The sequence below is a fragment of the Oncorhynchus mykiss genome, chromosome 12 (genome assembly GCF_013265735.2).
Source record: "Oncorhynchus mykiss isolate Arlee chromosome 12, USDA_OmykA_1.1, whole genome shotgun sequence".
Classification (NCBI taxonomy): domain Eukaryota; kingdom Metazoa; phylum Chordata; class Actinopteri; order Salmoniformes; family Salmonidae; genus Oncorhynchus; species Oncorhynchus mykiss.
In genome coordinates, this window is record NC_048576.1 from 67,793,326 (window position 1) to 67,814,509 (window position 21,184).

General features: G+C 44.5%; 1 protein-coding gene across 1 annotated transcript; it reads left to right on the forward strand.

Moving 5' to 3' along the window:
* The first annotated feature begins 102 nt into the window (after positions 1–102).
* LOC110538103 (protein CASC3) lies at positions 103–16,746 on the forward strand. Its single transcript, XM_021624695.2, has 13 exons — positions 103–339; positions 5,127–5,151; positions 5,291–5,346; positions 6,272–6,475; positions 6,583–6,728; positions 6,907–7,080; positions 7,579–8,453; positions 9,039–9,100; positions 9,244–9,352; positions 10,732–10,848; positions 11,916–12,118; positions 12,328–12,518; positions 13,989–16,746. The coding sequence occupies exons 1-12, from the start codon at positions 142–144 to the stop codon at positions 12,487–12,489; spliced, it is 2,331 nt and encodes a 776-aa protein (XP_021480370.2). The 5' UTR covers positions 103–141; the 3' UTR covers positions 12,490–12,518; positions 13,989–16,746.
* The last annotated feature ends 4,438 nt before the right edge of the window (positions 16,747–21,184 follow it).

The following is a 21,184-nucleotide window of genomic DNA, read 5'->3' on the forward strand; positions in this document are numbered from 1 at the left end:
GTTAACGACACTTTCTAATTGAAACGATAACTTGCCAGAGAGATTGAAATGCCTTGATTAAAAAAAGCTCGAGGAGGCTAAGGCGGAATTGCGTAACTAACATTCACCCATAATTCCTGGCATTCTTCCGGTTTCCTTTATATGATTTCTAAGATGGCGGACCGGCGACGGCGAAGGAGGCGCGCGTCCCAGGATAGCGAGGAGGACGATGAATCTGGTTCGGGATCGGAAAGTGGAAAGTCCCTTTCGCCAACGACAAAGCCCCGAGTACGGGAACCTGAGCCAGTTGAGGCACCAGCTGTTCGTGTGGTGCCGAAAAACGATGCTGAATCCGAGTGTGTGAGTGTCTTGTTCTCGAGACGCAAAGCCGATCGATTTAATAGTACTTGATTAGTTGGCTAGCTAACGTTAGCCTGCTCACTACTATAATTAATGGCTGGGTCAACAAGTCAGCCGGCTATGGTAATGGAACAGTACCGCGCGGATAGTTGTCCAGTGGTTAGGCCAAACCGCATCCCCATGTTTTGCGTTTGCTGCGTTCAGCTAATGTTGCTCATAAATCAACCAACTCGCTCATGTTTGGCCGGGAAACGTGTGAAGGGCCAAACCGTGAACTAACTAGACAAGCCCGTTCGTTTGCGCTCGCTTACTTTGTTTGGTAACGCTAGCTAGCACGTTTACCGCGATGGTAACGCGTTAGCTAATGGTTAGCAAGAGGAAAGTATTTTAATGTAGCTAGTTACTGTACTATCAGTGTGTCAAGCTTATAAGCTAGCTAACGTTGGCGCACGTTATGTCAGTAATGTGCTAACTACTGTAGTAGCTAGATGCTAATGTTAACTAAAGCCACAGGGAGCTTTGATGTTGTTGGGTTATTTCATCTGACTGTTAAATTGTGCAAATTAACGTCGTTAGCTACATAACGTTACATTTGCGTCCAGTCACGCCTCACCTAGTAATTTTTCCTGACCAGTAATAATCTTGACTTCACCCTCTGGTTTTGAATGGCCACTACCACAAAGCTTGTTGATATTTATCTAAATCCCTAGTGATGTGAGGAATCCATGTTTGGCACAATAAATGGTGGTTTTACTTAATTTTTTTACAGGGACAGTGTACATTAATCAACTTTTAGAAAACCGTGCCGGTTTTAGCCAGCCGGCTAATTTTCAACAGCAGGTCCTGGGCAGGTTATTAAGAACAATAACAATACAATCAATGAGCAGTGAGCACATGCAGAGCAACATAGGAAAGGCAACACATAGCATGCAGACAGAGCAATAGCACAAAAAGCAACAAAACAAAATGCTCTCATGGAGAAAGCCAATTGACTAAAGCTGCTTTTCCTTAAGGGAACCATATAGTCACCTCATGTTAGACCTTGTGGATCTGCTGCCATGGCTATTGGGCTTTCTATCAAGCACTTTGAGAGCCTGTTTGTAGACAGTCTGAATAAGTTTTAATGTTGTACAGCAAGCTTGGGCCTAACTAGTCAAGCAGTATATTAAGTGTGTATCAGAGATTTGAAAGTACAGTTTTGCTACCTCTGCAGTCAAACAATTTTGTATGAATGGAAATTAGCTAGGTTGAATTTGGTTATTTGAGTTACCATTTCACCTGCTTTTTAAGAGGTCGGAATCAAGTATGAAGCCCAAGGTACTTAAAATCAGATACCACCTGGAGCTTCTCCCCTGACACAGTAACATCTGTTGCCCTCATTGTGAAGAACATGCAGACTTTTTTTTCTTCCTAGAATTGAGATGCAAACATGAGTCGCTGAGATGCTTTGTAACCTGGACCATTACACTAGTGAGTTCTTGTGCAGCTTGTTTGCTCATTGCATGCACGTATATCACTGTATCATCTGCATACATTTGAACTTAAGACCCAGTACAGGCAGATCATTAATGTACAGGTTGATGTGGGGCACCCCACATCATAGCTGAGAGTGGGCGACAGCCCATTGTTCACTCTTGACACGCTGAGTTCTGTCTTCACGGTATGATTTCATCCATCTAGAGTCATCGGGGGGGGAAATTGAACTTGGACAGTTTTGTGACGAGAACCTCATGGTTAACCGTCTCAAAAGCTTTCCTTAGGTCAAGAAATACAGCCCCCAACAACACCCCTTTGTCCATCTTGGACATCACATTTTCCAAAAGAAAGCAGTTGGCTGTTTTTGTGGAGTGTTTTGCTCTGAAGCCAAACTGCATGGAGTGTAATGTGATGGGGCTGTTGTTGAGGTGGGCAATCAGTTTCTCTGCTACACCCCCTGACCAATAGATGTGTTGGTGACCTTAGTAATGGGACTAAAGAGTGACTGTGTAGTTTAAGAAAGGTAGAGTCCAGCCCAAACACATTTTGCTTTAGTTCTTTAGTGAGCTCATCACCTTGTTCACTGGTTGTATCATTCATTAGCGCTGACCCCTTAAGAAACCGGTGGAGGGGCTCTGTCAGTACCTTGACAGAGTCAACAAAGTAGGAATTGAAGGCTGTTGTTATTTCTACTCCATCCTGTGTTAGACTCATTCACAGTCTTTCTAGATTTCTAGTCTTTTTGCAGTGTTACTATGGTTTTTCCCTGCAATTGTTTTTTAGATTGTTTGTTAGCCAAGGGTCCCTGCTCCTCTGCGTGAACGTTCCTTGGGCATGTTACAAGGAGGCATGAGGACTGCAGATGTGGCCAGGGCAAAAAATTGCAATGTCCGTACTGTGAGATGCATAAGACAGCGCTACAGGGAGACAGGACGAACAGCTGATCATCCTCGCAGTGGCAGACCACGTGTAACGACACCTGCACAGGATCGGTACATCCGAACATCACACCTGCGGGACAGGTACAGGATGGCAACAACAACTGCCCGAGTTACACCAGGAACGCACAATCCCACCATCAGTGCTGAGACTGTCCGCAATAGGCTGAGAGAGGCTGGACTGAGGGCTTGTAGGCCTGTTGAAAGGCAAGTTCTCACCAGACATCACCGGCAACAACGTTGCCTATGGGCACAAACCCACTGTCGCTGGACCAGACAGGATTGGCAAAAAGTGCTGTTCAATGGTGAGTCGCGGTTTTGTCTCACCAGGGGCAATGGTCGGATTCGCATTTATCGTCGAAGGAATGAGCGTTACACCGAGGCCTGTACTCTAGAGCAGGATCGATTTGGAGGAGGAGGGTCCGTCATGGTCTGGGGCGGAGTGTCACAGCATCATCGGACTGAGCTTGTTGTCATTGCAGGCAATCTCAACGCTGTGTGTTACTGGGAAGACATCCTCCCTCATGTGGTACCCTTCCTGCAGGCTCATCCTGACATGACCCTCCAGCATGACAATACCACCAGCTATACTGCTCGTTCTGTGTGTGATTTCCTGCAAGACAGGAATGTCAGTGTTCTGCCATGGCCAGTGAAGAGCCCGGATCTCAATCCCATTGAGCAAGTCTGGGACCTGTTGGATTGGAGGGTGAGGGCTAGAGCCATTCCCCCCCCCCCCAAAATGTCAGAGAACTTGCAGGTGCCTTGGTGGAAGAGTGGGGTAACATCTCACAGCAAGAACTGGCAAATCTGGTGCAGTCTATGAGGAGGAGATGCACTGCAGTACTTAATGGAGCTGGTGACCACAACAGCTACTGACTGTTACTTTTGATTTTGACCCCGCCCCATTGTTCAGAGACACAATTCCATTTCTGTTAGTCAAATGTCTATGGAACTTGTTCAGTTTCTGTCTGTTGTTGAAACTTATGTTCATACAAATATTTACATGTTGAGTTTGCCTAAAATAAACGCAGTTGACAGTGAGGACTTTTCTTTTTTTTTTGCCTCGTTTACGTCTTTCATGGTCTAATTTGGACTTCAGGGCTGTTTTTAGAGCATGATCTCGTTCTTTCATCCGTTTCTAGATTTCTCCATTTAGCTATGGAAGAGTGCTCTTTTTCCCAGGTTTGGATTTGATTTTCTTTAGGAAGTAATTTATTGTAGTCTGGATTGTGAATAGAAAAACTTGACTGTCAGCTTCCACATCTGTATAGGACAAGATAATTCCAGTTAATTCCCTCAATCATTTAATTCACTGAATGGCCTGGTCATTTAACGTCTTCTGGCACGTGAACCGCTAGCGGGACACCTACGACAACATCTGGTGAAATTGCAGAGCGCCAAATTCAAAATACAAAAATTGTGATATTAAACATGTATGACACCTGTATTTTCATGCATAATTTAAAAGCTTAATTTATTGTTAATCCAATTGTCAGATTTCAAAAATACTTTACGGCGAAAGCATACCATGTGATTATCTGAGGACAGGGCCACACACCAAAATACTTTTTCAACCAGCACAGGCGTCACAAGCTCACATATCGATTAAATAAATCGCTTACCTTTTTGAAGATTTTCCTCTGTTAGCAATCCCAAGGGTCCCAGCTACACAATGAATGGTCGTTTTGTTCGATAAAGTCCTTTTATATCCAAAAAAGTCAGTTTAGTTGGAGCCAATAATCTCAGTAATCCACTCTTTCAACAGGCACACAAACGAATCCAAAATGTTACCGCTAAAGTCCGTTCAAAGAAGTCAAACGATATTTCTAATTAATCTTGTAGTTCTTCCAACTACTTATTCATTTTTCAAAAAACAAGCCTGAAACCCTTTCTAAAGACTGACATCTAGTGGAAGCCATAGGACCTGCAATCTGGGTCCTATCTATTTGTATTTCCCATAGGCAAGCTCTGAAATGGCCTGTGCTGTATAAAATAAAATTCAGGATGGATTTTCCTTAGGTTTTTGCCTGCCATATCAGTTCTGTTATACTCACTGACATTTGAACAGTTTTAGAAACTTCAGAGTGTTTTATATCTAATGCTACCAAGTATATGCATATCCTAGCTTCTGGGCCTGAGTAACAGGCAGTTTACTCTGGGCATGTCAGTCATCCGAATACCAGTATGCTAATGAATTGAGGATACATTCATAGTGACACAGACCCCCCCCCCCCCCCCCCCCCCCCCCCCGCTACTAAATAATTGACGTACGGGTTGGTATCGTGTTTGCGTGACGGTGTGTAGGCTACATACTGTTGCTATTTGTTGTCAATTCATTCACATTGTTTGACTAGTGTTATCCTTTCTTAACAGGAAAGTGAAGATGGCGTAGGAGAAGGTGAGCCAGTGTTTGGTGACGCAATCCAATGGCCTATCTAGAATGACGCACACATCTGAAGCATTTCCCATTTGGATCACACCACTGTTAAACAGTTGATGTACTTGTTTCAGACACATTTTAATGTTTTTTTTTGCAGCTGTCCTTTCTGACTATGAAAGTGCAGATCCTGAGGAGAATGCCTCCCATTCAGAGGTGAGTTGCCACTGCTGAACAGAGTTATGCTGTAGGGTAAAATGTCATTTTATATATTTTATTTGCATGGAAAGCTGGGCAACATAGTATTTGATGAACCAGATTTTTTTTTAGAATTTCAGTAATGCAGGCTTCATGAGGCTACCCCAAGGTTCCTCCTCCTCCCAACAGAATAGCCCAACTAGTGGATTGGAAAGATCATGATGTATCTAACTTCCAAAGTATTTGAGACAAAAAAAATTCAATCACCATGAAACAAGAGTCCCTCCAGGATGTAGCTGTTCTGCAACCCATATTTTTTTTGTTGCTAAATCAACAATACCCAGTATATTATGTGAGGGCTTGCAAATTTGACCAATCCTGCACTATTACCTCATAAAACAGTCAAATTATCGCATACTGATCACCACAAAAAAAGAGGGCTTACAATTTCAACCAATCACTGCAAATGTACTGCATAATGTGGTCCAGTTAAGCACACATCAACAGACCTGTTCCCTCGTCAGTGAATTTTTGTAACAAATTGGACAAAATCCTCACATGTTGCAATGTGAAATGTCAGAATTGCTGCAGCGAAATCCTGGATGGACTGAAGAGATGAGCAGGTTTCAACCATTGATACAGGTACCGGTATTTCAGAACACAGACCTTCTGCACTGTAGCAACCCCTAGATGCAAGATACAGACAAATACAACATTTTCAATTGATGTACTCATGCATTGCAATGTCCATGATGGTACTGGAATCCTCTTAATGAGGTCTCAACTGTGGTTCTGATGAGAAGTTTAATTTGTCCACTATGCATGGACGCTTTTGACTGGAATAAGTAGGACTCTAAGGATATTTGCATTGATCTCTCTGACAGCATCTTGATAATGATAAACACGAAGCAAACTAACTCAAGTCTTGTATTGTCTCTCTCAGGGAGGTGAGGAGGAAGAGGAGGAGGAGGTCCCTCCACCGGCTGCTGGGCCCAAACCCAGTCCTACTGCCGACACCCCTGCTGCAGAGGGGGAGCTGCAGGAAGGAGGGGGGAAGGTAGAGGAGGGGGAGAAAGGTTTGAGTAAAGAAGTGAAGTGTGAAGATAAAGGCAACCTGGCAGGGGAGAGGCAAAGCGGGGATGGACAGGTATAATGGTTCATTGAAAAGAAAATGCATACATGCATATATAGAATTGTATACAAATATAGTCCTCTTGGTCAATCATTTTGAGTAATTCTACTCCGTGTAACCAGGAAAGCACAGAAGACTCTGAGAATAAAGGTGCTAAACCAGGCCAGAAGCTGGATGATGACCAGGATCGTAATAACCCAGCCTATATCCCCCGTAAGGGAATGTTCTTTGAGCACGACGTCAGAGGAAACGCACAGGAGGAGGAACGGTAAGGGGGAACGGAAAGTTTATCCTTTTTATTCATTGAATGTTTGTCGTTCAACTGAAACTATCTAAACGTGACCAACAACCACACAAAGGATGGATGACTCCTAGTAATAGACGGATGTCGTTTCATTGGTAAACCTGTTTATTGGTATATTTGCTGCTTCTTTCCTGTCCTCCAGGCCGAAGGGTCGTAACAGGAAGCTGTGGAAGGATGAGGGTCGCTGGGAACACGATAGGTTCAGGGAGGAGGAGCAGGCACCCAAGTCACGTGAGGAGCTGGTTGCAATCTACGGCTATGACATCCGCAACGGAGGTGTCTCCAATGAGCGGTCCTATAGACAGCGCAAGCCCAGGTACTACTGACCCTCAACTCTACTGACCCTCAACTCTACTAACCCAGTGTTGAAATTCCCATGTCTCTGAAAGCCTGTAACACTAACCACCAGTATCGTCTATCGTGCCAATTTATATTAACAGGCACAATTTATCCCCTTACAATGTCATCTCACAAATAACAGCAATAGTTGACTACAGGAGTGGGGAATCATTTTTGGCTTGATGGTCACTTTGAGATAAAATAAATAAAAATTGAGCAGAGTCGTGCAGGTTTTCTTGGGCCGATTTGTTAGTCAAAAGCTATTTGCGTGTCTGAAAAGGATAAATAATTTGAAAATATATAGGTCCATTATAGTTTCTGTATACTTTCTACCTCGTTTTAGATGTTCAAAAGTCGCCTGGAGTGTTTATAAAAATAAAAGAATCAAAACATAATCTGGCCCGTGTACCATCATTTACCAACCGCTGGTCTACTAGCAGCTTGTCCTCACTAGTTTCCTCTCCTCCCCCTGCAGACACAGCACCTCTCCAGTCCGGGACAAGCGCTGGCGGGATGGAGACGGGGAGAGGCCCATCCATACCTCCTGGCAGCAGGGAGGGAACCCCAACAGCCGTAGCACTCCCCTAGCCGTGGCCCTGCAGCAGTCTGGTCCTCCCCCCTCAGCAGCCCCCAACACCCAGCGCAACAACAACCCCCCCAGGCCCTCCTCCCACCCCCCACCCCGGGGCTTCCAGGGCAACCGTCCCCCCCAGGCCCAGTACAAGAATGACAGACACCAGGAGTCTCAACGGCCAGGCCCCAAGGCCGAGCCCCTCCAGACCCGGAGCCTACCGCCCATGGACGGGGAACGAGGCCCCAGGGGCCGTGGGAACAGAGGGGCCCATACGGAGCGCAGCTCTTCGGTAGTGGTGGAAGAGATCCGCAGTGAGGAGGATGACGAGCGCAACACGACAGTGACAACGTCTCAGTCCGTCTACCACAATCGCCACTACAGTGGCAAGGGAGATCGAGAAAGGGACTCAGCGCCACGGCGACAGGAGCAGCAGCGAGGGGGATCTGCTCCTCCGGCAGACAACCCGGTTACCCGCGATGCCTCCCCGGCTCCGGAGCGGCCCGTGGAGAAGAAGTCGTACTCCCTAGCCAGGAGGACTCGCACCCGGGCCACTGAGCTGGACAAGCAGGCCTCTCTTGAGGAGCCTGCCTCCACCGTGTCTTCCTCGGCACTGACGAGTGAGCCGTGGCAGGGCCCCAGTCAGAGCCAGGGGGATGCTGGAGACAGTAGCCAGGCGACGGTACTCACAGGGCTGGACCAGGACCTGGCCAGACTAAGCCTGGCTGGACAGAACTGGGCCCAGAACCCAACTTCGTTTCTACGCGCTGAGATGAGGGGTGAGCCTTCTCTCTTTTGCCCTCGCTCTACCCCGTTCTACCTCTCTCTCGCTCTACCCCTCTTTTTAAAATTATTATTATTATTTGAGTAATATGGAGTGACACACATCCTCTCATAGTTCCAGCAGCACTGTTACAAGCAGCTCAGTCACCACTGCACCAGCAGCCATGGTGAAGCTAAGCAGCAGCCAGTCAGTAGGTCAGTGACCATTCAGTGAGGCTGATTGACATAATGAGGCCATTAGTCAGTGTGGAGCAATGGGGGGGCCGGCTGTGTGCGAATGCAAGTAGCTCTTTTAAGCCAGCTAATCCACTCAGTGCAGGTGGTGGTGCGTCCTTGCATGCTGTCTGGAGCCTGGGAGGTTTTCATCATGCAATACATTGGAAATAAAATGTCCTTTTTGCACCCAAGGTTTAAAGTGCCTCAAGTACACATTTTGTCAGGACAGAAACCTGAGTCAGAAATACACGTTGGTAGCTGGTTTGACATGAAGCTTATAAGATGTATCTAAACCGCAGCAGTGGATCAGGTAGTTGGATATGTTTTGCTTGCGTGTTGTCAACCCTTTTTTTGTCTCGTTGCAGGCATCCCGAACTCTATGCACATGGGTGGAGCACCTCCACAATACAGTAACATAGAAGAGCTGGTGAGTAGGCCAACTTGTGGTGACTTATGTACAGAGATGGGTTTCTGTCGTTTTATATGTTGCCTTCAAGGAGAAGTGTGGCGTTTTTTACCTGACATTTTGAGTGGTTCGGTCAGCTCTCACCCTCTTTCTCTCCATCTCAGGGAGCTGGTAACCGGGCAAAGCGGTACTCGTCCCAGCGCCAGAGGCCAAGCCCGGAGCCCGCTCCTCCTATGCACATAGGGGTCATGGAAAGCCACTACTACGAGCCCAGTGAGTCGGTGCCACACACTACCACCAGAAGGCAGGGCACAACTGAAAACACAACACTAGCTGGTATCTCTTTGTCCATCGGCTCAGAGCCAGGCTCTGGTAGAATCAGTACTAAACTACTACATGTTGTAGCTGCGTTAGAATGCTGCCTTAAAAATGTTAGGGTACACGGGTATCTGTGATAAACCATGTAGCTTATTTTGTTATAGTTTAACACATGATTGCCACATCAGATATGTTTGTATATATAGTGAATGTGGACACCCCTTCAAATTGGTGGATTTGGCTTTTTCAGCCACTCCCGTTGCTGACAGGTGTATGAAATTGAGCACACAGCCATGCGATCTCCATAGACAAAAACATTGGCAGTAGAATGGCCCGTACTGAGGAGCTCAGGAACTTTCAACGTAGCACCGTCATAGGACCGTCCAACAAGTCAGTTTGTCAAATTCCTGCCCTGCTAGAGCTTCCCCGGTCAACTGTAAGTGTTGTTATTGTGACGTGAAAACGTCTAGGAGCAACAATGGCTCAGCCGTGAGCGGTAGGCCACACAAGAACGGGACCGCCGAGTGCTGAAGTGTGTAGTAAATCGTCGGTCCTCAGTTGCATCACCCAAACTGCCTCTGGAAGCAACGTCAGCACAATAACTGTCGCCGGGAGCTTCATAAAAGATCTAACATAACCATGCGTCATGCCAAGCGTCACCTGGAGTGGCGTAAAGCTCGCCGCCATTGGACTCTGGAGTAGTGGAATCGTATTGCCTGAAGTGCTGTCTGATGGACAAATCTTGGTTTGGCGGATGCCAGGACAACGTTAGCTGCCCCAATGCATAGTGCCGACTGTGAAGTTTGGTGGAGGAGGAATAATGGTCTGGGGCTGTTTTTCATGGTTCGGGTGAAGGGGAATCTTAACGCTATCTATACGATTCTGTGTTTCCAACTTTGTGGCAACAGTTAGGGGAATGCCCTTTCCTGTTTCAGCATGACAGTGCCCCTGTGCACAAAGCGAGGTCTGTACAGAAAGGGTTTGTCGAGATCATGGTGGAAGAACTTGACTTGCCTGCACAAAGCCCTGACCTCAACCCCATCGAACACCTTTGGGGACAATTGGAATGCCGACTGCGAGCCAGGCCTAATCGCCCAACATCTGTGCCTGACCTCACTAATGCTCTTGTGGGTGAATGGAACCAAGTCCCCAGTGTTCCAACATCTAGTGGAAAGCCTACCCAGGAGAGTGGAGGCATAGCAGCAAGGGGGGGTGGCAACTTTAGAAATGTTTGACGAGCAAACCATGTAGTGTGTTTGGTTTGGTTGTAGAATGATATATCTGACTGTAGAGCGCTTACATGAGTCTAAATGCTATATTGTCTCCTCCTGCAGTGTCTTACCAAGGACCAATCTATGCCCACGGCGACAGCCCCGCCCCCCTCCCACCCCAGGGTATGCTGGTCCAGCCTGAGATGCACCTCCCCCACCCAGGCCATCCAGGACACCCAGGTTAGTGTCTGTCACCTTGCTGCCAGGGGACCCAGGGAAAACGTGGTGAGGGCAGCAGTTACCCTCAACTAAGATGATAGATATGAACTCGGCCTGTGTCTTCTCTGGCAACAAAAAGGAAAGTCAATGACAAGCTTTCTTGAACCTCACTTACCTCTGTATAATCACCATGCACGTGAAGACATGTTCAATCAACTCAGGAATAGTATTGCTTAAATGCTCTCTTATTGAACTCAAATGAATTGTTATTCTTACTCGTTTAGTTAATAACTTTGTGCTTTTCAATAAGTGTTTCACGTCATTAAAAGTTTCCTCAAGTGCCTCCAAACTAGGGATGTGATTTTTTTTAAACAACAAGAAAAAAATCATAAAATGACATTTTTTTCCTCCTTCCGGGCCATCACGGTTCTTTTTTCTTGTAGTTTGGTTCTAGATGTAGCATCAGGGCATTGAAGCCGATAGCCTCTACCATTTCGATGGCTGCATATTAACTGCAGTTTCTGTAATCGGGGCTGTTATTTTATCCATCCCTTATTGCTCTTCTTTCTTGTGAAGATCCCGTGTCTCTTGTTTAGGGTCCTGAGCTGCTGCCAGCAATGTTTCGGGTCTCACGGTGCTTACCTTTTAGCATTGCACCTGTACTGCCACTGTAGCTCAATTCCACTTGGCAAAGTTTGCATTTCACTACCTAATTTAACCTCTCTAAGTATTGCCATACAGGACTGTCGCTTCCCTGTCTCTCTCACTGCCATTTTCTCAACTGTTAACAAGGAAGACGTGCAAAGTGCTTTATATTCTTTGAAAATAATATCTCCTAACGTTACAGCATTGTTGCGTTAGGTATGTTTATTTTTCCGTTTGATGATGATTGGGACCTTTTTAATGGTAATTTTGTGATAAATAACTGCACTGTGATTTTAATTGTGTGTGGTGGGGGGGGGGGTGTAACCAAAGTTTCAGTTTTAAACGGCCCCACTCCTGACCAGAAATGCTGGTATGGTGTTGGCTACTTTATGGGCCTCAGTCTGTCTGGTCACACCCATGAACCCCTCCCGTCTCCCCCTCAGGTCTACACCCCCACCAGTCGAGTGGCCCCATGCCCAACCCAGCTCTCTATGCTGCTCCCCCCGTCTCCATGTCCCCTGGGCAGCCCCCTCCACAGCAGCTGCTGGCCCCGCCCTTCTACCCTCCGCCAGGGGTCATGACCTTTGGGAACACCAACTACCCCTACCCGGCAGGAGCCACCCTGCCCCCCATGTACAACCCGCCGGTGAGACCTCTGCCCTCAAGACACCATAGCTACCACATCAGCATGTCAAATGTTGCTATATATTGTACCCAATGCAACACATTACTGTTGCACTATGCTGACAGCTCTGCAATTCTATGCATATTTAGAAGTTATTTGACTCCACCCGTAACATTTAGGAATGTGTATTTACACACATGCATAAACCGTGTAACCTCCTCTCCCCTCAGGCCCAGTCGCAGGTGTACGGCCAGTCGCAGGTGTACGGTGGGGTGACGTACTACGATCCAATGCAGCAGCAAGCCCAGCCCAAACCCTCGCCTCCCCGGCGCTCCTCCCAGCCCGTCACCGTCAAACCTCCCCCACCAGAGGTAGGGTACGGCCCGGAGTGAGCCCCAAACCCCCAGCGACCCAACAACCGGTAAGTCTTCCCTCTCTCACCCAATCAAAACGCCAAGACATCGACCTGCCTCAGTCCTGACTGAGTGAGTCGATGTGAGAGTAGGACGAAAGGAAAGATTATGTTTTTTAAATATTTTGATCATGTTGAAAATGTGTTTTGGAGAGTTGGGTGGGGGAGGATGACAGAATAGGCCTATCCCAGAGACTGTTGCTGTAGGTCAAGTCATAACGTTGCCATAAAGGTGCTTGCTTCCCTCATTTTGTTTTTTGAGCTCTCGTTCAAAAGTAGGCACCGTGTCTGAATCAAATGGTGTTGTTTTGCCTTGGACACGTGAAGTAAGGTCAGTGGCTCTGAGTCGGAGTAAAGCAGCTGAATGTGTGTTTCAGATCTCTGCTCTCCAGTTCGTTCTGACAGACGAGCTCCTCTTATCCCCTAGAGCTCCTCCTAAAAGCCCCCAGGCAATAATACTGTCTTCAAACTGATGTCTCTTTTTGAGATGTGAGTGGGCACACACACACACACACACACACACACTACAAAGACGTGATTCAAAATCCCACCAGAGAAATGCTTTGGTGCAGAGGTAACCTTCAAACAAATGAATGCCTAACACCTAGCTGCATGACTGTCTCAAGACTTTTCAAATCAAATGTATTGGTCACATACGTGTTTAGCAGACGTTACTAAAGGCGAAAGGCGTGTGCTTCTAGCTCCGACAGTGCAGTGACATTTAACAAGTAATATTTAAGTTTCACAACATATACACGTACATCTAAGTAAGGAATGGATACATATGTCAGAGCGGCATTGGACTAAGATAGTGGTATAGAATACATTATATACGTATGAGATGGGTGATGAGTAATGCTAGGTATGGAAACATTATTAAAGTGGCCAGTGATTCCTAATCTATGTCTGTAGGCAGCCGCCTCTGATGGCCTAGTGATAGAAGCTGTTTTTCAGTCTCTCGGTCCCAGCGTTGATGCACCTGTACTGACCTCACCTTCTGGATGATAGCGGGGTGAACAGGCAGTGGCTCGGGTGGTTGATGTCCTTGATGATCTTTTTTGGCCTTCCTGTGGCATCGGGTGCTGTAGATGTCTAGGAGGGTGGGAAGTTTGCCCCCGGTAATGAGTTGGGCAGACTGCACCACCCTCTGGAGCGCTTTGCGGTAATGGGCAGTGCAGTTGCCGTACCAGGCGGAGATACAGCCCGACAGGATGCTCTCAATTGTGCATCTGTAAAAGTTTTAGGTGTAAAGCCAAATTTATTTAGCCTCCTTGATGAACTTGAAGCTTTCCACCTTCTCCTCTGCGGTCCCATCGATGTGGATCGGGGGGGCTGCTCCCTCTGCTGTTTCCTGAAGTGAGCTCAATTGTATTGCTGAACCATGCATTCTTTTCTCCTCCTTCCAGCCTAAGCCAAAGCTCGCGCGACGGAACAGTTGTGCTGATTTGTCCCATTTCTGCTATTTTCCCTTTTCTCCAGGCCCGGAGTGGGAAGGCCAATCAGGAGGTCAGATCCTAGCATGGCGTTCCAAACGGCTACGCCAGTTGGAAGAGAGCGATAGACATGGAGACAGAGTCTGCTATCGAGGACCAGCACCACATGTGGAGCGGATTAGTTTATTTTTATGTTATCTGGGATGTTATCCGCCGTGTGTTCAGGTGCCACATTGGTTGGTTGCCCACAATACTGAAGGGTTGTTGTTTTGGTTCACCTACCAGTGTTTTGCCTCTGAGGGGAGTGCGGTCTTAAAAACCCTATAAAACGTAACCATAGAAAACCGTTAACGAAAGCCCTCGATAACAACTCCTCTGTAAACATTACGTGACACCCGACACCAATGACATTCGTAGATATTTGTTCCTTCTAACAATCTGTCGTTCAACTGTAGGTATATTCATGCAAAAAAATGTGTTGTAAGCTCGAACAAATGTTTAGGACTGGCTTAAATGTGTCATGTGAGTATTACGGAGAGAATCTAACTGGGATAGTTGGTCATTTTATATGGGTTAGCTAGAGCTGTTTGTCCCACCCACCACAATCCTGCTCATTTTGTAGCCAACATTTACACTCCCCTACGTATTTATTTGAACAGTGGAGCAAAAGTATGACTGTCCCTCTACTCCAGCATTTTGGATTTGAGATCAAATGTTTCATACAAGGCGACAGTACAGAATGTCTCTTTTTTTAATTTGAGCTTCTCTTTTTTTAGAAATGAACGCCAAACATTTTGAAGATGTCATAAATATTTGGATGAATTCACTTGTGTGTTAAAGTAGTCAAGTTTCTGAACACCTCTACATTAATGTGGATACTACCTTGATTACAGATACTCATGAATGAATCTTGAATAATGATGAGTGAGAGTTTGAGCCACAAAGAACTTAAGAACTTTCTTACTCGTAATTATTTGCGATTTATTTGTGATTATCCGTAGTCATGGAGACATCCTTATTAATGTTCTAAAACATTCTACTTTTTATTTACAATACGTGACTCCCAAAATGACAATACATTATTTACCATTCATTTCTATTGGGCACAACATAATCTGACACAACCAAAACAAACTGCAAATGCATCCAAGTTTGTAGTTTAACAAGCTTGATGTCATTGCGTGCAATGAATATGGGACCAAGTACTACACTTGACTACTTTAATACAAAGTGAATTTGTCCAAATACTAATGACACCTTCAAATGGGGGGGGGGGTAGTAGATGCATAAAGTGCTTTACTTTCGAAACATAACAGATTTGTATGGAAGTATTTTCCAATTTAATGGTGACAATCTTTAGTCACTGTATAAAACATTTAAATCTCAAAGAAAAATGCTGAAGTATAGAGCCGAATGGAGGGGGAAAAATGTTGCTTCACTGTCCAAATAAATATGTAGTGTCCCATTTTTTCCATCTCGCAACAGCATCGTAGGCCTTAGTTATTATTTTTATGTTTTCGAGTCTTGTGAACGCACACTTTTTTAGATAAAGATTAAAACCTATTATACAGATGGTGCTTACTTATAGCTAGTACCCTACAATTTCAACAACTTATTTTCGAGTTTTCTTTATACCTTCCACATTGCCCAGTTTCTTTTAGTTATTTACGTAATACTGTATTACCAGAGAACCATTTAACCTGGCCTGAAACTGATGTACTTGACAGTGCTACTGCTTTCTAATGTAAGTGTATATAGATAAATGTATATTAAAGCCTGTGGTTTAAATAAGCAGAAATACTACCACCTTGTTATCAAATACATGGTTATGAATGGATACATTTTTTTTATTTTTTAAACGAGGCTAACTCTTGCTTTTGAAATGAAATGGTTGTTTGGAAGTTTGCCGTTTCCATTTTTTACCCCTCGGAGTCCTTTTGTGAAAGTGGAGAGACTGGTGAGGCCACTCTACCACTAAAATGGATATGATTTGTCTGTTTGCAGAACATACTGCTGATCCCAAATGATTTTCCCTAAAGAAAATTCTGTTAACTTAGGCTTTCGCCAGGCAGCCAAATTCTGAATGTTTTCCACAATCAGATATTTTTCAGATCTGATTGGTCAAAAGACCAGTTAGTGGGGGGGGGGGGTCAGAACGGGCTGTCTGTCTAAAAGCAGCCAAGTACACCTAACATACATGCATGTTATACATACATACATAGATATGATTGTGAAAGTAATTCAGTTGGTGCTGGTGGCTGCACACTGTTTTTTTTTTATTTTACCTTTATTTAACCAGGCAAGTCAGTTAAGAACAAATTCTTATTTTCAATGACGGCCTGGGAACAGTGGGTTAACTGCCTGTTCAGGGGCAGAACGACAGATTTGTACCTTGTCAGCTCGGGGGTTTGAACTCACAACCTTCCGGTTACTAATCCAACGCTCTAACCACTAGGCTACCCTGCCGTTATAGTGAGTCTGCCCAAAAAGGGCAAGTTATTGATGCAACTTTAAATTGGCTTTTTTTTTTTTTTTTTTTTAAACCCTCCTGTATCAGTATAAACTGAATTGAGTTGTAATTCAAAGTTTTTTTGTTTAGAAACGGCTGGTAAGAATGTTTTTAAATGTTTTATTTTCTTTGCCTTAAGGATAAATTGGTTTGACATGTTTAATTTGACTAGACCTGCCAACACTGTGAGGGCTTGTTTGTTTCATAGATGTTTGAATATATATACAAGTTTTCTTGATTGTGGAGCAAGTTTTGTTTAGACTGAGAAACATTAAACAGAATCTAGGAAAAAGATCATTGTCATGTGGTTGATTCGAAGTTATTGAACAGCTACCACTGGATGGCAACATTGTGCCAAGCCTTCTAACTAACTGCATCTCTCACAGAGGCCTATTATGTGAGACATTGCTTGCTGTTTGGGGTTTTAGGCTGGGTTTCTGTACAGCACTTTGATCTCAAAGCTGATATCAGCTGATATAAGAAGGACTTTATAAATAAATTTGATTAAACATTTGAATCATTCACAAATGATTTGTCATTTAGCAGACACTGATCCAGAGAAACTTACAGTATTGAGTGCCTACGTTGTCATACTTGTCCCCCATGGGGATCAAACCCACAACCTTGGCGTTGCAAGCATCATGCTCTACCAACTGAGCCCCACAGGACTAACCATCTACAAACTAATACTCAATGACACAATTTTTCCTTTTCAGTTGACTAGTTAAAATGACTTGAGTCCAGCCATCACATGACAATTTAATTAGTTGCATTTCACTGTTGAATTATAATAGGGCCATTAATGGATGTTAAAAATGGCCCATTTATAATGGCTGGGGCCAGCACTGAGACTGAAAGACTTCTTGCTGTAGAGCTACAGAGATGAGTGACAGCTTGAGGGCAAGAGACATTAACAGTGGTCGATTTTGATTCTTCCAAGTGGAAAATATGGTTTGTGTTTCAAGGAAGAGATGAACACAATTGATTCACACCTGAATAAGAGTCCAAGGCATGCTGTGTTTGTATAGTTAACTCTAGCCCTGGTTTGGTTAGCTACGTTGTATAGGACAGGCTACAAAGGAAATGCACTTGCCTGCCATTTCTTTACCAGGGCTCCTCTGTCCGTCTCTATGCCAATCTTTTGCAGACATTTCCAATAGAGAATCTCACTTTCTGCCATGTCGTAGCAATTTGCAAAGTTTCTGTCATGACATCTATGGAATGTAGGCATGCAGAGTACACATTGGAAATAGCCACAGTGGCATTATCATCTACTCTCTTACCAATGCGGTATGACTCTCTTCATACAAGCAGGGTTGAGAATAATGTATCCATTTAAATGTATTTGTAGCGCTTTCCACGGTCATTTGAAAGCCATCTATTACAAAAACCAGGCGTTAACATACTGAAGGTGACATTTGGCATTGAAATGAAACACTTGTGGAAGAAACATTGAGAGGAACCAGACCCTATGAAGGATTTTCAAATGAAAGCTGAGAGAGTTGGGAGGCATACTGATCTGGTGTAAGAGGAGTGCGGGGAGAGAGGAGCTGAGGGAAGCCTAGGGGTACTCAAGTTTGTACATCAATAATTGTGTTTGAATGAGGTAAAAAAAAAACGGAATATTGCACAGCCAAGGGGCTAAAAGCTTAACTAATTCAAACTCCCTAGACCGCTGTGGAGGTTTACTTTGATCCTGATCCATGGCATAATATGTATATTTTAGCTGAGAGTTTCAGCGTTAAGCCCACTGTTAAAAATTCAACCATTCTTTCTTTGAAGGTTAGTTCGGGTTTGTGGAGAAATTATGACCAAAATCATTTTTATTGGTTAGTTTACCATAACTAATAGGTCTATTTGGGCCACATTCCATCAGATTTCAGGTGTTGGAGGACAAGCAAAGCTAATAGGATGTGCTAATAGGTGGTTTGCTTCTTTTGTTTAGTGAACTTTGCTTTCGACACACATCCCTTTGGGCACAAATATACAGGAGGTAAATTAGAGAGAAGAGAAAGGTATTGAATGTTTATTGTTTCAGACTCTCATCTCATCGTTCCAGACTCTCATTACTCTCCACACTATATTTTCACCATCATCAGTGTTAGGGAGTGGTAAACTACATGTAGCTCAACTAGTAATTTAACTACATTTTCCAGTAGCTTGGTGGCAGTTGAACTAAATTCTAACCTTGTTAGTGTTTTCAGAAGTGAATTACTTTTTTTTAGCATGTACCAGTGTAGCTAACTACTGGAACTACACACTACTTATTTTGCAAACATATAATAAAATATGTGTGAAGTAGGCAAGAATTTCCTTTCATTTTCGTCATCAGACCTGACACATTTTTACTTGAACCAGTTTTTGTTTTTAATAGGCTCCTGATAAATCCTAAATACCAAAAGCATATTTTTCTTAAGGGGAGTTTTAGTGTAACTTAACATCTTCCAGTGTGAAGTCATTAGTAGCTTGGTAAACTATATTTTCAGAGTTGCTTCCCCAACACAGACCACCAATCACCCTCCTTGTGAATATTTATGTGCATACAGTCAGAAATAGAGAAGTCGGCCGCTGGTAGACTCAAAGAGATTCTTTCTCTAACACCCAGCCATATTATGAGTCACACAGAAACTTGTATTGCAGATACTGGACTCCGTTTCGGGTATTCATTCATTAAGGATGTAAGCCTATAGTTTGTACTGCTCATCCCCTGCTTTAAAAACCATGTTATAAGTGGCGTAATGTATTCAGTACATTTGGAATGAAGGCGCTCAGCATTTACATTACAATGCTGTCTCTTTCCACACCTATGCTGTCCAATAACATGCTCTGTCTCATGCTTTTTAATGCGGTTGACGAGCGACTCATTTCATCGCATGTTGTTCATGGAGGCAGCTGCCATGTGAGGTTTTGGATTGACAGTTCTAAACTGCTGCTTGTGTTCTGGCCCAGGGGGTATCTCAGCCATGTTTCTTATATAACCGGGGCTCATTTGAAAAAGAAATGAATTATTCTTGCCATTGATGTTTTGTGCATTTGAATTAGCTTTACGAAATGGCTTCACGACACCTCCCACACAATCAACGAAGCTGGCCAACATTTTCTCACAAACCCATTTCCACGTTCTTTTCTCTCTCTTTCATGCAGACCTTCTTCTACTGCTGGTTGTTACGAAGGTATCATGCTGTAATCCTATTCTCTCCCTAACTGTCAATCATGTTTTCTTCCCTAAGACCCATTTTCCACCCCCTCTCTTCCCCATTCCCCTCAAACCTCTTACCCCTCACACCTCTCTTTCCCCTAACCCACAAACCACTTCCCCCCCCACCCCATACTTTCCCTTATTCCCTCACTATCTACCCCAAGCCCCCGTTCTTCCTCTCCTGTGCCTGATGAATGTGTTGCATATGGATTCCCCTCCCTCTTTTGTGTCCGGCCCTGTCTACTTGTGTGGGCAGAGTTGAAGTGAAAGGCTCTGTTTTGGTTGTATTGTTGTCGGCCCGTTTGGCCTTCATATGCACCACCAGAGAGTGAGTCTCTTCTGTGTCCCCCTCGATACCTGCCAACTCCGCTAACATGCAGTAGCACATACATGTATTATTAATGGCCCATCTTTGACAGTCCTGTATATTCAACGCAGGGTCCCCCGTCCTTGTTGTTGTTCGGCATCGCGGTGCGCGTTGCGGAGGCGGGGCCCGTCCTCCCGCCCCATTGTAGCAGTTACAGGCCAAACAAAGCACCCTGCCACCAAGGGTGGTGATGTCACCACGACGCATTCCCCTAACCCCCATCCGTGTGTGTGTGTGTTTGTGTGTGTGTGACACGTCAATAAGCTCAGGCATGATTCACGGCAGCCTCCGCTGCTCTTTATTGCTCATCCATAGACAAATGATGTGTCTGTAAGGCTCCGGCTAATGAGTGATGGTCAGGGCAGCACATCACATCGCCCAGATGCTGCTCTCCTTCCTCACTTTTATATAGACGCATAGAAAATGACTCAGGCTGTCACAATTGTAGTGTGCAAGGGAGTGTAAAGTGTGAGGGTGCTCCTCTCCTCTCTTTCTATCTTCTTTGTTTACCCCTTTCCCAACACAGAAATATATATTTGAAAAAACAAGTCAACTAAGTTTTTACGTCTTTTATGAAGCCGTAGGTCTGTGTTTCGGTAGGTAGATCATTTGATGACCCCTCTTGAACATCTAAGTCCCGTTTGAGCCAATGTAGGTATGATCTGAAGTCTAGTGTTGTGACACTGAATAGGCCTCAAGATGACTCGCCGACTGCCAGTTTTATTATTTATTTCACCTTTATTTAACCAGGTAGGCCAGTTGAGAAGAAGTTCTCATTTACAACTGCGACCTGGCCAAGATAAAGCAAAGCGGTGCGAAACAAACAACAACATAGAGTTACACATGGGATAAACAAGCGTACAGTCAACAACACAATAGAAAAAGTCTATATAGAGTGTACACAATATATATTTTTTAAAGTAGCAGTAGCAGTAACCCTATGGCGTGTGAGTATACAGATGTAAGATATTAATTTGAACCCTCTTTTGCTGCTGAGAATTTTCCTGCATAGAAGGAAATGCAGACTTGAATAAGTGTATTCAAGGATTAAAAAGGCTTCAAAAGTTTGCAATTTCCACTTTAAAATGTCAGACTTGGTTTGCAAAGGTTGAAAAATGTATCAACACTTACAAAAATTTGCCATGAATTATAATTCACATAATTCAC

Bases quoted from the DNA above. Each gene is read 5' to 3' on its own strand.
- LOC110538103 (XM_021624695.2), top strand. From the start codon at position 142: ATGATTTCTAAGATGGCGGACCGGCGACGGCGAAGGAGGCGCGCGTCC. The intron at 340-5,126 runs GTGAGTGTCTTG...CTTTCTTAACAG, and splicing joins ACGATGCTGAATCCGAGTGT to GAAAGTGAAGATGGCGTAGG. The intron at 8,454-9,038 runs GTGAGCCTTCTC...GTCTCGTTGCAG, and splicing joins TCTACGCGCTGAGATGAGGG to GCATCCCGAACTCTATGCAC.